This window comes from Hypanus sabinus, chromosome 8, assembly GCF_030144855.1.
Source record: "Hypanus sabinus isolate sHypSab1 chromosome 8, sHypSab1.hap1, whole genome shotgun sequence".
Taxonomy (NCBI): Eukaryota; Metazoa; Chordata; class Chondrichthyes; order Myliobatiformes; family Dasyatidae; genus Hypanus; species Hypanus sabinus.
The window spans coordinates 132520135-132538283 of record NC_082713.1 but is presented as its reverse complement, the minus strand read 5'-3'; the positions used below and the strand labels follow the sequence as shown (position 1 = coordinate 132538283).

Sequence of the window (18149 nt, the reverse complement as noted above, 5' to 3'; positions counted from 1 at the left end):
TTTGACAATGTATAATTACCTATCTCCCCACAGAATCAATTAATACATTTTGTATTTTAATTGGTAAAGTTTTATTAACCAAAATTGCAACTTTCCTCGCCTTTGAGTTAAATGAAGCTGTAATAACATTTTCGACCCAATCTCTCTTTAATTTCTGATGTTCTATCTCTGTTAAGTGTGTTTCTTGTAAAAAAGCTATATCTATTTTCATTTTCTAAATATATGTTAAAATTCTTTTTCTTTTCACCGGTCCATTAAGCCCATTAACATTAAAACTTTAAAAATTCAGTAAATTAGTCATTATTTTTAACAGGGTTACTCCAATCTATAATAATACCTAATCTTTCAACTTTCAATGTACCTTGGGGAATCTTTTTAAAATTCTTCATGTTGCAATGTGTCTTTCCCCCAATTGTCCAGACAAAGAAAGAAAGATAAAAAAAAATAGATTATAAAGAAAAAATAACAAAATACCCCCCTAATGTTGTGAATGAAAAAAAAACACAACATTACCCCCTCCGTTGTACGGGTCATGGCAATCGCCACAATTACACATATGAATCCCATAGCAATTGATCCGAAGTTCCCCCAGCTCCCCCGTAACATGAAAAAGTATATATAAGAGAAGAAAAAATAATATCACTACTCTCGATTAATATTTCTCAAATTTTAACCTTTCTCCCTCTGTATCATATAATTAAGAATCTATTTAAATATTTTTCTGTCCTTAAACATCCATCAGTTCCATTCACTGTCCCTATCATCATCTTTAATCCATTTCACTTTTAAATCTTTGACTGTAATTAGCGAATATTTGGGAGTTCTTGTGTGAATTCTTCTGCATCCTGATAATCAGTAAAAAATCTTCTTTTTCTGTCATCCAAAAAAATTATCAGGGTTGCCGGGTGGCACAATATAAATTTATAGCCTTTTTCCCATAATACTTTTTTTGCTGGGTTAAATTCCTTCTTTCTCTTCAAAAGGTCATAACTTATATCAGGATAGAAAAGAACTGTTTTCCCTTCTATCATCAATGGCCCGTTTCTTTTTCTGGCACGTTGGGCAGCAGCCTTCAGGATGTTTTCAGATTGATCGTGGGTTTTGATCAACTTGAGGTCTTGGTCTTAAGGCTCCGTGAGCCCTTTCAATCTCAATTAACTGGGTTCCTTCTTCTATTTTCAAAATTTCCAGGATCCATTTTTGAAAAAAAATTATTGGATCCCCTCCCTCTATACCTTCTTTAAGTTCAACAATCTTAATACTGTTTCGTCTGCTAAAATTTTCAAGCACATCCACTTCTTCCAACAATTGTTTTCTTTCTGATGTCCAGGCAGAAATATTATCTTCCATTTTATTCACTCTATCAATGGTGTCTCCCATTGTTTCCTCCAAGTTTTTAATTTTCTTGTGCATTTTGTCCTGTCTTTTCATCATTTTATCAAACATAATCTTCATATTTTTAATATCTTTTTATTCCTTTTAATGCTTTTAATTCATACATTATTTGCACTGAAGTTTTTCTTATGTCTCCATCACCTTCAACCTCTTCTTGTTGCTCTTCTTTGTTTGTCTCTTCATCTTCATCTGATTTATCCAGAGAATCTGATTCCACCTCATCTTCACTTTCACTTTCAGTTCCGATCATAGCTGGGATTTGTAGTTTGGGTTGCTCGTGTTTGCGCATGCCCCTTCCTTCACGCATGCACAATTCCTGTTGCTATTTTTTTTTGGAAACAGTTGATGTGGCCGCAGTTTCCTGTTCTGTATCGCCAGAGGTAAAATGCAGTTGAGCCTGAGGCTCTTTTATAGCGTCCGGCCTTGATTCTTTTCCCACTTGTGTTGTCTTCAAAGTAGTAGTTTTCTTCGGCTTCTGTTTAGGAGGCATATCTTAAGACAATCCTGAATAGTCTATAAGTAGTTTTTCAAAAGTATACTAACTTTTCTTCACTTAAACATTATCTTACGGGTTTTGTACGAGAGAGCTGTATTTCCACGTCTCGATCCTACATCATCACATGACGTCCCCCATCCACACCCTTCCTGTAGTAAGGTGACCAGAACTGAACATAGTACTCCAAGTGGGGTCTGCAAAGGTCTTATATAGCTGTAACATTACCTCACAGCTCTTGAACTCACGGTTGATGAATGCCAACACATCATACACCTTCTTCGCAGCACTGTCAACCTGTTCAGCAGCTTTGAGGGTCCTATGGACATGGACCCCGAGATTTCTCAGATCCTCCACACTGCCAAGAGTCTTACTGTTAATATTATATTCAGTCTTCAAATTTGAGGTACCAAGATGAACCACTTCTAAACACAAAGTACACTGATGAAGAATTTGCTTGCCCACAGAAGGTTGTAGATGGTTCGTATTCTACATGGAGATCGGTGAACAGTGGTGTTCCACAGGGATCTGTTCTGGGACCCTTACTTTTTGTGATTTAATCCAGTGACCTGGATTAAATAGTAAAAGGGTGGGTTAGTAAGTTTGCTGATGACACAAAGGTTGGGGGTGTTGTGGATAGTGTGGAGGGTTGTCAGAGGTTACAGTGGGACATCGATAGGATGCAGAACTGAGCTGAGAAGTGGCAGATGGGCTTCAACCCAGATAATTGTGAAGTGGTTCAATCAATAGGTACAAAAGCTGGATGAACTCAGCAGGTAGGGCAGCGTTCATTGAAATGAGCAGTCAACATTTCGGGCAGTCTTTATTTACTTACATATTTTAGTTAGATTGAATACCTTATTAGAAAATTTTAAAATCTCGTTCTGTCTTTGATTACCTTTACAGCATGTAACTGTGAAGACTAGGACTGACCTGTTCTAGGTCACAGTTAGGCCAGTGCATCAGCCTGAATGTTGCCAGAAGGATGATTTCACCTTAATGATTCTGAATTGTTAGTCTGGAGTGTATTGGAAAATATATTTCAATAAGAGAAACAATGGAAGGTGCTTGACACCAGTGGAGATGAAAGCTCTGGTTTCCTATAATAGTAGCGAATTAGAAACAATTTTAAACACGTGCCTACCATCAGAATAAATATCTGCAGGCAGTGGAAAAGCACCAACAAAAGTCACGGCAGCAAGCTAAGCAACATAGTGTCAGGAAATTTAAGAGATGACTCAGCAACTAGTTTTCACCCTTGTGATTCCCAGCATAACTGCAACAACCAGTTTTTCTAATCTCTGTCCTCATCCAACGGATGACCTTATAATAAACAGGCTCTGAGCAAGATGCATCAGCGATTACAGAACATCTGTGGCTTACCACAAAGAATCAAATTATCCTCCAAGTATGTGGAAGTACAAGTGTGCCACATAGAAATATCTCATTCTCATAGCAATGTCTAACCAGCAGTATATGACTGACTGACAGAAACCTCTTCAATTCAACCATCCAACAGCAGCTGAGTTGGTGTAGGTTCTGTTAAGATGGTGATGAGGTTAAGGCCAAAAAGGAAAGTTAAATGTTGAACTGCCCTAAAAATAGCCTGTAGCCATTTCTCACTGAAGCTTTGTTCAACTGGTACAATAAACCAGAAGTGTATGCAATTAGACCAAGACCATCATGCTGTTCTTGTAATAACACACTGGACATTATATGATCATTTGCTGCTACTTCCATGGCAGAGATGGTTATTGATTAGTACATAGAAATTTACATTACATTCCAGGCTCTTTGGCCCACAATATTTTGCTGACCATGTGACCTGCTCTAAAAACTGCCTAGAATTTCCCTAGCACATAGCCACCTATTTTTCTAAGCTCCACGTATCCATCTAAGAGGCTCTTAAAAGACCCTGTTGTATCCGCTTCCACCACCGCCGCTGGCAGAACATCCATGTACCCACAACTCTGTGTCAAAAACTTACCCCTGACATCCCCCCGGTACTTATTTCCAAGCACCTTAAAACTACGTCCTCTCATGTTAGCCACTTCAGCCCTGGGAAGAAGCTTTTGCTACCCACACAATCAATGCCCCTCAGCATCTTATTGGGGCTCTAACCAAAACACAATTAAAATCAACAATGCCCTGTGTTTGATAGACCAGTGCCAAGAGGTATTCTTTTTAAGTAATGCAAAGGGTAGTGATGTTTTCATGGAAAAATCATTGATATGGTTTTGACCAATTAACTCCAAAGATGAGCAGAGGGTGGGACCATCAGTAGAGAAAGACAATTTAACAATAATGTCCCAGCATTTCTGTCCAATGGCATGCTTCCCTTTAGTGACAGTAATCTCCAAGTTTGAAACATGTGGGTTCATAATTTGAGCCTTGTTTGGGTTAATGTTTAACCCTAAGAAACGCAGTAATTAAAACAACTTGCTGAGCAAGGTCAAATGTTCTTCCTCCCTCCCACTCTGTACTAGTATGTTATCTACATAATGAAATAACCTCTCCAAGCAAGAAAAAAGAACTTCCACTCTCGTACTGAGGGCATGGTAAGGCTGAAAGTACAGCTGAGCCAAGACAAACCATTATCAATTTTATTTCCTCCTTGTTACTTTACCCATGCTGCACTTGCTGTTTGTGCAAAGCTTCCAAAAGTTCATGTGGATTTCAGTGCTGCTCAGTGACAGCAACCAGCTATCTGTGTGACTGAAAATGGGGCCTGATGATTCTCAGGGATTATCCTATCAACCATATGGGGAACTTGTGCTTCTGCTTGAAAATCATTACAAATCATTGAAAATCATTACTCCTAATTTTAGGTGTACTCTCACTTATTTTTTCTGTTTTCTCTGCTAATTTTTTTCTTGAGATGCAAAACTATTCAAGGCCAGCAGCTGTAACACTCCTCCAGCAAGGCAATTGTGATATAACTAGCCTAAGCTGGAATAATTTGGATGGGCAGTTCAGCTCGGAATGTTTTAAAATCACTTCTCTTCAAGTTCATCAGGGACTGTCAAATGTTCACAATTAAATGTGGCACCCAACAAGCAACACTAACAACTATTAACTTTAGCTATTAGACTGTTATCTATTAACTTCAGCTATAAAGGCCGATTTATACTTGTGTGTCGCATCTACGCCGTAGCTATTGCGTACCCTAGGCCGTAGGGTGACGTGCACCTACCCAAAAAATTAACCCACACGTCGCAGCGACGCAGACCGCAACAACTGTGATTGGTCTGCTTGGTAGCATCACATTTCCTCCTACACATTTCCGGTTGCTTTTTCTCTGCTATGTCTGTACACTGATGTGAAATAGATGATCCAAATCATCAAATCTACCTGTCGACATGTGAAAATGTTGGAAGTGCATTGCCTCTTCCATGTCTCTCATGAAGAAACTCAACACAGTGGCGTAGAAACCCCACCGCCAACTAGCGTTGTGGTGCAGACCAACGCATGCTCACTATGGCGTAGGCTGCGGAGTAGCCCATACACACAAGTATAAATCAGCCTTTAGACTGTATTAATTGCGATTACTTCAAACAACTCCGATATTCACTACATAGTTTTAACCAAAACATTAGCTCTTCAGTTACTTAGCTCATAGTTAGTTTCAACCCCCTAAAACTCATTAATTCTATTCAGATATTATAAGTCCCAGAATCTGGGTGGGGTTTGATGTACTGATTCTCTCTCCTACACATAGACTTAGGGTTTTCTTCTGCAGCTGTTGGGTTTAAAGTTATTGTTTATAGTCATATCATGAAACACCTTTTTGAAACATCAAGCTCCTTGGGGTGCAGATCTCAGACAATCTCACCTGGTCCAGGAACACCACTGGGATTGTGAAACGAGCCCAGCAGAGATTGCACTTTATGAGGAAGCTTAAGCAAGCATCACTCCCCATTAACATCTTAACTACATTCTACAGGGGCATGGTTGAGAGTGTACTGACCTTTTGCACCACAACCTGGTACTCCAGCTGCAGTGATGCCGACAAAAAAGCCTTGCAGAGGGTGCTTAGGGGAGCAGAGAAGGTTATTGGGGTCTCCCTACCTTCTGTCCAAGACCTTTTTCAGAGTTGATGCCTCCAGAAGACACGGTACATCATTAAAGACCCCTCACACCCTCTCCATGAACTGTTTGTTCTTCTGCCATCAGGTAAATGTTACAGGAGCATCAAAACTAAAACCACAAGGCTACTAAACAGCTTCCTCCCACAGGCTGTCAGACTGCTAAATAGCAGACTGCTCTACCTGACTCTGTTTTGGACACTTTTAACTTGCACTGGACACTTACAACTTGTTTTTAACTGACATGTGGCTGTTGTGTTTTACTATTTATTTTTTACTATTTATTGTTATGCTTATTATTTAGTGTTGCATTTGTTATGTTATGATTGCACTGCTCCTGGGAAACGCTGTCTCATTCTGCCCGGCAGAGCTGATGTATGATTAGAATGACAATAAAGTTTTTGAATCTTGAATCTTGTAAACTTTCCAGACATTGCTTTGAGTTTACAGTCAATTATACAGCTATAAATTTATTTCCTTTATATATATATTTTTGGTGGTTTGATGCTTACAAATTCCTGCTAGTTTCCATAATCAAACTTAAATAGAAGAAGAATCTAACAGTTGTATACTTTAATAATGAATTAACCTTTGAGTCTTTGAACTAACCACTTCCTCCACAATTTTTGGAGTTTAAGCCATGTTCAGTTTACTAAACAGTCTCTGGTACACAGTACCTGAAAATTATCTCTAGTTTTTCAGTATCAAGAATAGTGGGGGGAAGTATTCACAGTGTGGTAAAGCTCAAAGTAAATTAATTATCGAAGTACATATACGAAACCATATAAAACCCTGAGATTCGTTTTCTTGTGAGCATACACAGCATATCCAAGACCTATAATAGATTCAGTGAAAGACTAGGTATCAATGGAAGTGTACCAGTTCACAGAAATGGAGGGAGTTTGGGTGGAAAAACTTGATAAGATATTTTATTACACCGTCTCAGAAATCCCATTATGATAGTAACCTCCCTGTTTGCAGGAGAAATTGTGGAAATCAAAATGCAAATCATTATCATATTTTTTGGGACTGCCCTGTTATCAAAGACCATTGGAGGAGGATACACAATGCCCTACAAGACATCTTTAAATGTGAAATACCCTTAGAGAGTAAGACCATATATTTTGGCTATATACCTCAAGAATGGTTGAAAAGAGATAAATATTTAATGAATATACTGTGGGTGGCTGGTGAAAAGACTCTTACTAGGAAATGGTTATCACAGGAGAGCCCAACTTTAAATGCATGGATGGAAATTACAATGGACATTTACAAAATGGAGAAGATAACAGCATCTGTTAATCATAAGCTGGAACAATTTGATTCATACTGGGAAAAATGGTTTAACTACATAATGCCTCATAGGCCTGATTTTATTCTCACAAATCAATGAATCTGTTGTAAAAAAAAAATCACTCCCTACTTGTACATAGTTCTTTCCTTTTGCTTGTTTTTTACTTTCCACTCTTTTCTATAAGTGTGCACCTCAGATAAATACTTTATGGAGATTTGTGACATATATGATTATATGATATATATGTACATCTGAAATACATCTTATGGAAATGTTTGTTTGATGATGAACTTCAATAAAAAAATTAATTACAAAAAAGAAAGACTACTCCCAACAGGACTGGCAAACAACTAATGTAGAAAAAGATAACACACTCTGCACACACAAAACAGCACAAAATAAATAAGCAATAAATATCGAGAACATGAGATGAGGAGTCCATGAATATGAATCCAAAGGTTATGGAAACAGTTCAGAGTTGGGGAAAGTTAAATTGAATTACCTTGAATGGATGGTTCAAGAGCCTGATGGTTGAGAGGTAATAACTGTTATGTTTTGTAATCCAAAACAATAAGCTAATTGCAAGAATAAGACAGAAGCCCAAAAGAATGGATCTCAGTGTTAATTTAAGCGAGGCATGTACATAAGACACAGTGGCATCATGACATATGCAATTCAGGTATCTTTACATATAACCCATAATGCATAATTTTAATGAACCACAATGCTTAATCAAACAATATATTTAAAATATTACTCAAATATTGAGAAAATCCCTGCTTGGCTATAAACTCCAACTCAATATAGAATGCATCTCAACTTACGTACATCATATACATACACACACACAAACACAGTAGAATATATGATACAACTACTTTAGACATCCACAGGAGAGTAAATTGTAAATTGTCCCATTCAAGCCTAAAGATTTAATTGCCAAGGAGGGTTTCTTTCTCTTGTGGGATAATGTCTTTCCTGACAAGGGGGATCACTCTGCTTGGCAGGTGAGACATCTGGCTGTAAAACTATGTCAGATTCTGGGGCCTGTGAAACAATTTCAGGTTATGGTGGTTGTAGAGGTTGACTCTGGGACTGCAGAAAGTGGTTCTGACAGCTCTGGGATCTACTTTGATACTTGCTTCCCTCCCAGTCCTGGTTTCTTTCTCTCTCATGCTCCTTCTCTCTTTCACACCTTTCTCTTTCTTGCTCATGTTCTTTCTATCTCTTCTTTCCTTTTCAAATTTTTGTCTTTCATTTTCTCACCTTCCTTTTTACTCATCTGTTTTCTTGTGAGAATCTACTTTTGCTAATCTCTTGAGAATTTAGATCTCGTTTATCCTCTTCCATTTCTGTAGCACATGTCACCCTATTCTCTTTCCCATTTCTGCCTTCTAGATTGTGCATCTTGACCTTCGGAGGGTGCATTTAGTTCACAGGAATATTCTCTTATTAATCTTTCTATTGCTCCCTTTATGATCTGATCTCACGTCTCGATTTCCTCATCCATAATATCATCTGACAAACCCTCTGTTTTCGTATCTCCATTGTCTCCTTTCTTTTTGACAATCCATTCATCCTGCTAGGATTTGGTCTTTGTATCTAATTTTAAAAACAGCTTTTTGCCTTCCTCTTGATGTTCATACAAATGACCTTAATCAACTCAGAGTAGGTTCTGATTCTTTATACTCACAAACACAAAATACTTTCAACTTTCCTGAAGCACCTTGAACTCTCTCAAGCCGCATTTCACAATTAATTGCCTGATTAACATATCAGAAGCTTACTCAGATATGTTGCCTACAAAAACTGTTGTAGTCGAACCACAGCTTTCATTGTTTCTTTGAGCAGCATGGCCTTTCCTTGGTCCAATATGCTTTCCAACCAGAGGCACAGAGGTTGGCATCAACATCTTTTGAGGCAATTTTCACAATGTACAGCATGGAGACAGTTGCGACATCATCCAGTACCTTTCTTAATTCACTTTCACTTGATTCTGTCACAAGGGATGCAACATACAAATGGTGGATGGATCTCCAATCAAGTTGTAGTTGTCTCAGTTACTCATGCCCTCTTGTGTTTACCATATACAAACCCAATGTGTCTTGTTGCTTGTTGTGTTTCATTGTTACAAATGTCACTTTCATAGGAGTTATCTTTTCTCCAATATATGTTCTTAGCTGGATATCTTCATGCTTCAGTTCAGATTCTTTGAAATGCCATTCAAGTTCATTTTGCAGAATGACTGAAACAGCCAAGCCGGTGTCCAATACAATTTTAATTAGTTTGCCATTCACTTCTGTTGTAAGCCATATTGCTTGCATATTGTAAGTTTTCACATGATAAATCTCAAGGCTGCCAGTCCTGTGTCACCTTCATCATTATCAAATTTTTCATCAACAGCATTAATGCTCTTTTTGAAAATGCAACTTGACTTTTTATCTTCTTCTCTTCCCTGTGCAGTCTGTTTTATTTTTGTCTGCCCAACATGCTCTTTGTATGTGTCCTATTTTGTTCCATTTTCTGCAGGTTTCACCTTTCAGCCTGCATTGGTCCGCCACAATGATAACACAATTTGTTCAATCAAATAGGCCTCCGCTTCATGCTTCAATTTTGTTTATGCATACTTTCATACCTGTCTACAATTGTGCCTCTGTCTGCTGGTTCCATTGATACAGCTATTTCAACTGATTTTTTAAATGTAAACTGTACTTCAGTTTGGAGCTGGTTTTGAAAGTTTTCTAGTAAGATTCCACAAACTAAACAACCTCTCAATGCATCATTATGCCCATCACTGAAGTGATAAAGCTCAGACAATTTCTTTGATTAAGCCACATAAGCTGAAATGGACTCCCCTCCTTTTGATTCCACTTATTAAACCTGAAGTGTTCTACAATCAACAAGGGCTTTGGTTCTAAGTGTTCCTGCATTACTTCCATGATATCATTTAAACCTATTTTGGCTGGTTTGGTCAACTTCTGAGCCAACTGCATGCTTTTAAATCCAATGCACTTAGCAAAACTGGTACTTGTTTCTCATTGGCTATTCCATTTGCTTTAAAATACTGTTCAATCCATTTCAAATACAATATCCAGTTATGGTGGCATCTATTAGTCTTGCGAGACCATGGATCTGTGCCTGGATTTCCAAGGCTCAGACCTGGGCAAGGTTGTATGGAAGACCAGCAGCTGGCCATGCAGCAAGTCTCCCCTCTCCACATCACAGATGTTGTCCAAGGGAAGGGCAGGGGCCGATACAGCTTGGCACCAGAGTCATCACAATACTTACCAGAACGAGGTTGAAGGCAACATTGGACTGCCTTAGGAACTCCAGCTCCGGATCTGTCCTCAGTAGTTACTCCCAAAGCCTTTCCCATGAGTGGGTATGGCCGCAAGGTTTGAAGTTAGAGTTTTCCCTCTCTTAGACTGCCTCCCCAGGCTGATGAGCTCCATCAATCTGAAGCACTGGTTTTAAGGTGCCAGGATGCCATTTCTGCTCCTTTTTGATTATTATCACCTGGTACTCAGTATTTATGAATCCATGAATTATTCTGTTTTTGCTTTATTCCCCCTCGACAGTCTCTGTCCATTTCTGAAGAAGCATGTGCTACACTGTTTTTTTTCACTCAGTCATTTTTTGCTGTGCTTTTTTTTGCTTGAACTTGCTGCACTTCAAAAAACCATCTTGGGTTCCTTTAAAACTTCCTCATCAGCACTGTCATGTTTTGTAACTCCAAAACTTTAAACTAATTGCAAGAACGGACAAGAGTCCAACAGAATGTGTCTTACTGCAGTTTCATTGTTCCTTTAAGTAAAATGTGTATGTATGACCTAGAGATATCTTGATATATATGCAATTTATGTATTCTTACATATATGCCATAATGAGTTACTTAAATGAACAAGAATGCTGAATCAAACAGGATATTTAAAATATTACTCAAATATTTCTGAAATGTTAAATGCACAACAATAACTGTTCCTGAACCTGGTGGTGTAATCCCTGAGGCTCCTGTACCTTCTTCCTGATGGCAGCAGAGAAGAGAGCATGACCTGCATGATTTGTTTTTTTTCTGCATGTTGGGGGTGTTTGGTGGTATTCTTCTGTTTTAGTGGGTTCTAATGGGTTCCTTTGTTTTGTGGCTGCCTGTAAGGAGACGAATCTCTAGGAGGCATAAAACATACATTGAAAATAAGTGTACTTTGAACTTTTGAACAGCACCGATGAACTAACAAAGTAAGTGTGATTGATTAGGTAAATCTAACATAAAGGAATTGAAAAGTGGCCAAGCCCATGGAGAACTGACTCCCTGATTAGGTCCTGTGGTTTACTAGGCTCACCCATGAGTTAATTCAGACCAAATAAATGGGCCAGAAAGTCCACACAACTCACAGGTTACTGGGGTTACTTCAGTGTTTCAGAGCAACCATCTCCAACACAGACAAGGCAGAGGAAATCTGAAGACCTGAGAATATTAACCATGAGCACTACTGCTAATTTCTTTGTACTGTTCCTCGTTGTTAACTGCTATATAGGAGAAATGCCAGGTAAGTTCCTTTCTGAGCTTTGTAACTGTACTTTTAAATTTAAAATCTAAAACCAGTTTTCATTTTTTTCCATTCAAAACTCTGCTGACCTTAATCAAGTCACTGTAAGTCACCATCAATCAAGTTTGCTGCCATTTGAGTGGTAGCCTGATTTTATAATTCTCATCTTTGATTTTTAAATCCTTTCTTGAACTTGTTCAACTCAGTAAATTCATTCAGCCCTGCAGTTCCCATGATTTCTGTGCTGACTTAATGTTAGCCTTTGGTTCATCCCTGATTTTAATTGACATTAGTGCTGTCAGCTATCTGAGATTTAAGTTGTGAACTCGTTTCCTCAAACTCTCCATCTTGCCAACATTTTCTCCTATAAAATATACATACCTCTTTGAAAGGTTTTGTTCATATGTCCCATATCCAGAAATGTAACGTTATAACTTTTTTTCATAAAGTCCCTTGGTTTATTTTTACCCAGTCGAAAGCATTGAATCAAGATATTGTTATGAATTCCACACTCGGGGAATTCATAAGGAAAATCAGAACGCAGTAGCTCCTTACTACTTGTTTATAGATGATGGTTTCAACATAGAAATACACCTGCTCTCCACAATGGGATCATAATGCTTGTACTTCGATGGGATAAATACTAAAACTTGACAATATCAGAAGCGACTAGGGCAGGCCATAGCATGGTAGGCTACAGATGTGGTGGAAATCAATTTATCTTTACTATTGTTTACAGTAATTAATGCCAAATGTATTAATTAATGCATTAAACAACCTTTAGAGGAAACCATTATTCATGTGTAGATTTAAAATGTGTCAGTTGTTAAGCCTTTGTCCTGTTTATCAGTTAGATTTTATCCAGTTCTGGGCTAGTCTCAAAACTACATAGCTTCTCCTGGGATAAATATCCTAGTCATTTGAACATGGCTGCACTGAAGGGGAAAATAAACAACTTCTCATGATAAGCAACACACAAAATGCTGGAGGAACTCAGCAAGTCAGCCGGCATCTATGGAAATGAATAAGCGGTCAACGTTTTGGGCTGAGACCCTGCTTCAGGACTGGAGAGGAAGGGGGAAGATGCCATTGTGCTAAAGCTCCGGTCAGTAAACGGAAACACGGTGTTAGATAAATTTAACATCTAACAAAAGAGTCAAAGTCATCAAACATGAATGCTCAATCAACCTGTTAGACAATGCAGTGTCCTGCAGACAAGAGGACAAGCTGCGAAGGAAATTTATCAGACAATGCAAAATACCCTGACGATTCTTGTCAAAAGGCAGTGCTCTCCTCTGCACTGAGGATTGGAAACCTGCTCTTCCAAAGATTATAAGAATCATACACATGCTGACTTACTGTGTAAGGAAATTTAATCACTATTAAGAATTTATCAATATCTTGGAAAAGAAAAAGGCTACACAAACATAAAGAAAATGCACGAGCATTCGTTAGAAATCTGGAAGGAATTAAAGAGCTGTGGTAGAAAACAAGCTACTGGAAGAACTCAATGGGTCGCACTGCCATCTGTGCAGGGAAGAAATAGCTGATATTTTGGGTCAAAACCCTGAATCAGGATGTTGGTCGATCCGCTGGGTTCCTCCATCAGATTGTTTTTATGCTTCAGATTCAGAATCTGTGGCCCTCTTGTGTCTTAAAAAAGCTGTGGTATCTTCCCAGAATCTGTTCCCTGCACCAGCTGACAATGGGAAGTGTTAATAAATGTCACTATATCTCATGAGAGCGAGGGCAGGATGCCTTCCTTGTTGCAAGCAATAAGCTTTGAACCAGAATGCTTTGGGGTAATTTGTAAGAGTTAAAAAAATGCAGGCATGATGACAGCTATTGCTTCCATAATTAGTGTGGTGAAAATGAGATTAGTATTGGGAGTACACCATCCTCTTCGTCAGAAGGTAAAATCAACCATCCTTATTAAACCTCTCTACCACTTCTCTTCTGACAGTCCTCTTCGACTAAGATCCAAAGATTCAAGTATCCACTGCTTTGTTTTAGATCAGAAGTTTTGCACTATGATGTTTCACCTTGTAAAAATAAGCTTTCTAAAGACTTACTGTTGTGGATGCATTGAAGACTTAACAGATGCTGTAATAAAGGAATGGACAAACTTCAAATAAGAATAAAAATATCTTTGATCTGTACTTCAAAAACACAATTGGACAAGGTTAAGTAGAAATCAGAATGTAAGCAGCAAACACACTGATAGCATTAATCAGATATTAAAGATATTATTTTGCACAATGCAGAATATATATATATAAAATCAATAGGGTACTGGGAAAGTATAGAAGTATAGTTTTTGGCGGACTATATGCATTTGTAAAGCATTGCTACTAAGTTCTTGCATCAAGAAAGCAGAAATTTGGCCCAAATAGTCTAAAAACTGTGTTAATGCTGTCAATGAGATAGTTTGACAATTTAGTCAATTTTGTTGTATAATTTTTACAAAATGCACCTTATCTCTAAGCAAAATGATTTTTTTTTATTGGTCAATGTGCCGGTATGGATCCCATAATCTATTTAAATTGCTGATGATTCAATTAATGCTAATAACTACACCAATGTTGAGTAAAGTAAGTGTAATGATATGTTTTTCTCAATTTTCCCGTTTCTCATATCATGAGGTGTCAGTGGATTTATCAAAATTCTTCATTTACCTGCGACTGTAAAAGTAGCAGAAGGAACACCTGCCGGAGTCTCTATCTTTAACTTTTCTGTGAACTCGACAATTAAAGATGTATCACTAGCTGCCAAAATAGCAGATAGCAATCCAGTCAACAACTTTTTTGCTGTCTCTGTAATGCGTGGTCTACAGCTGGAGGTAAGGAACTATTTTTAAAAGCACTTTCACACAAGATACTACAAGTGATGAGAGTCAGGAGTAAATTGGTTTAAAAAAATTGTTATAGAAAAATAGAAATGTAGAAAACCTACAGCACAATACAGGCACTTCGGCCCACAAAGCTGTGCCGGACGTGTCCCTACCTTAGAACTACCTAGGCTTAACACTAGCCCTCTATTTTTCTAAGCTCCATGTATCGATCCAGGAGTCTCTTAAAAGACCCCATTGTTTCCGCCTCCACCACCGCCGCTGGCAGCCCATTCCACTCTCTACATAAAAAACATATCCCTGACATCTATTCTGTAGCTACTTTCAAGCACCTTAAAACTATGCCCTCTCATGCTAGCCACTTCAGTCCTGGGGAAAAGCCTCTGACTATCCACATGATCAATGCCTCTCATTATCTTGTATACCTCTATCAAGTCATCTCTCATCCTCCTTCGCTCCAAGGAGAAAAGGCTGAGTTCACTCAACCTATTCTCAAAAGGCATGCTCCCCAATCCAGGCAACATTCTTGTAAATCTCCTCTGCACCCTTTCTATGGTTTCCAAATCCTTCCTGTAGTGAGGCGACCAGAACTGAGCACAGTGCACCAAGTGGGGTCTGACCATGGTCCTATATAGTTACAACATTACCTCTCGGCTCTTAAACTCAATCTCATGATTGATGAAGGCCAATGCACCATATGCCTTCTTCACCTTAGAGTCAACCTGCGCAGCAGCTTTGAGTGTTCTATGGACTTGGACCCCAGGATCCCTCTGATCCTCCACACTGCCAAGAGTCTTACCATTAGTACTATATTCTGCCATCATATTTGACCTACCAAAATGAACCACCTCACACTTATCTGGGTTGAACTCTATCTCCTTATCTTCAATATTTGATTCAGCACTGCTCCAAGAGTAAAATGTACATGGCTGGTTAATTTTACTTAAAGATACAACACGGCAACAGGCCTTTCCGGCCCAATGAGCCCATGCTGCTCGATTATACCCATGCCACCAACCAACCAACTACCCATACGTCTTTGGACTGTGAGTGGAAACTGGAGCATCTGTGGGGTCATATGGGGAACGTAATGAATCCTACAGACAGTGGCCATTCTTAGCTCTGTAATTGTGGTGCCAGGGGTGTGTGAGCCATTTGTCCACTGCAGCTCAGTGGAAAAGAGGAACTTAGCAGACAGTGGGAAAAATTCCAGCAAAATGGAATTTTGTTTTCTCTGTCTCTCTTGGGAGTCCCTGTGCAGGATTCTCTAAAGTTAACTTGCAGGTTGAGTCAGTGGTAAGGAAGGCAAATGCAACAAAAGCTTTCATTTCCAGTGGAATAAAATTTAAAAGCAAAGAACTAATGCTGGGGCTTTATTAGGCCTTGGTCAAACTGCATTTGGAGTTTTGTGAGCAGTTTTGGGCCCCTTATCTAAGAAAAGATGTGCTGGCATTGAAGACGGTCTAGAGGAGGCTCACAAGAATGATTTCCAGAATGAAAGAGTTAACATATAAGGAGCACTTGATGGCTGTACTCCTGTACTCCCTGGACTTTAGAAGAATGACTGGAGATCTCAGTGAAACCTACCGAGTACTGAAAGGCCTAGATAGAGAGGACATTGAGAGGATAATTCCAATAATGGAGGAGTCTAGCACCAGACGGAAAAGCCTTAGAATAGAACAGTATCCTTTTATGATAGAGAAGAGGAAAAATTTCTTGAGCCAGAGGGTGGAAAATCTGTGGAATTCATTACCGCAGATGGCTGTGGAGGTCGAGTCATTGGGTATATTTAAAGTGGAGGTTGATAGATTCTTGATTAGTAAGGTCACCAAAGGTTACAGAGAAAGGCTGAAGAATGGCATTGAGAGGGATATTAAATCAGCCCTGGTTCTACTCAATGGGCCGAATGGCCTAATTGTGCCCATATGCCTTATGATCTTATGGTCTTAGGCTATTCTTAAAATGGTGTGGGTCTCCAGCGTTCTGTACTCTGCTCACCACTTTCCTGACACACCATCTTTTGAAGATGTCCTCAATGGTGGGGAGGATTGTGCCCATGATGGTTTCTATCACCCTCAGCAGCCTCTTTCGATCCTGCACATTGCAGCCTCCAATCAGACTGTGTACACCATGAATATACTTATGCTAGTAATGCACATCAGAAATAAATTGGAGGGTGCTTCATAGTCTTACATACCAATCAAAATATTTCCCTGAAGCTAACTCCCTGGGCTTGGTTGCCACAGATGTGCACAAACATTTATACCTACAAGCGCAGTGATCAGAATCAGGTTTTTTATCAACAGCATGTGTCATGAAATTTATTAATTTAGCAGCAGCAGTTCAATGCAATACATAATATAGAAGAGAAAAACTAAAATAATAATAATAAATAAAGGAGTAAATCGATTACAGTATGCATATGTTGAATAGATTATAAATTGTCCAAAAAACATAAATAATATATATTTAAAAAGTGAGGTGGTGTTCATGGGTTCAATGTCCATTGAGGAATCAGATGGCAGAGGGGAAGAAGCTGTCGCTAAATCATTGAGTGTGTGTTTTCAGGTTTCTGTACCTCCTACCTGATGACAACAGTGAGAAAAGGGCATGCCCTGGGTGCTGGAGGTCCTTAATAATGAACACTGACTTTCTGAGACACTGCTCCTTGAAGATGTCCTGGGTACTTTGTTGGTTAGCACCCAAGATGGAGCCGACTAAATTTACAACCCTCTGCAGCTTCTTTCAGTCCTGTGCAGTAGCAACCCCCCAACATACCAGACAGTAATGTAGCCTGTCAGAATGCTCTCCACGGTACATCTGTAGAAGTTTTTGAGCGTATTTGTTGACATACCAAATCCCTTCAAACTTCCAATGAAGTACAGTCACTGTCTTACTTTCTTTATAACTGCTTCTATATGTTGGGACCAGGTTAGATCTTGACACCCAGGAACTTGAAACTGTTCACTTTCTCCACTTCTGATCCCTCTATGAGGATTGGTATGTGTTCCTTCATCTTACCCTTTCTGAAATCCACAGTCAGCTCTTTCATCCTACTGATGTTGAGTGCCAGGTTGTTGCTGCGGCACCACACCACCAGTTGGCATATCTCACTCCTGTACGCCCTCTCGTCACCACCTGAGGTTCTACCAACAATGGTTGTATCATCGGCAAATTTATAGATGGTATTTGAGCTATCCCGAGCCACACAGTCATGGGTATAGAGAGAGTAGAGCAGTGGGCTAAGCACACACCCCTGAGGTGCACCAGTGTTGATTGTCAGTGAGAAGGAGATATAATAACAAATCCACACATATTGTGGCCTTCTGGTTAGGAAGTCGAAGATCTAATTACAGGGGCCCAGGTTCTGCAACTTCTCAATCAGGATTGTGGGAATGATGGTATTAAATGCTGTGCTATAGTCGATGAGCATCATCCTGACATAGGTGTTTGTGTTGTCCAGGTGGTCTAAGGCTGTGTGAAGGCC

At 39.1% G+C, this 18149-nt stretch overlaps 1 protein-coding gene across 1 annotated transcript in view; it reads left to right on the top strand.

Moving 5' to 3' along the window:
- The first annotated feature begins 11695 nt into the window (after window positions 1-11695).
- The window catches only part of LOC132398437 (cadherin-related family member 3-like), a 72126-nt gene continuing 65672 nt past the window's right edge, over window positions 11696-18149 (top strand). The window contains exons 1-2 of the mRNA XM_059977864.1: window positions 11696-11814; window positions 14457-14653. Of these exons, the coding sequence (XP_059833847.1) occupies window positions 11748-11814; window positions 14457-14653 (264 nt within the window). The 5' untranslated portion in view covers window positions 11696-11747. The remainder of the gene's footprint in view (window positions 11815-14456; window positions 14654-18149) is intronic.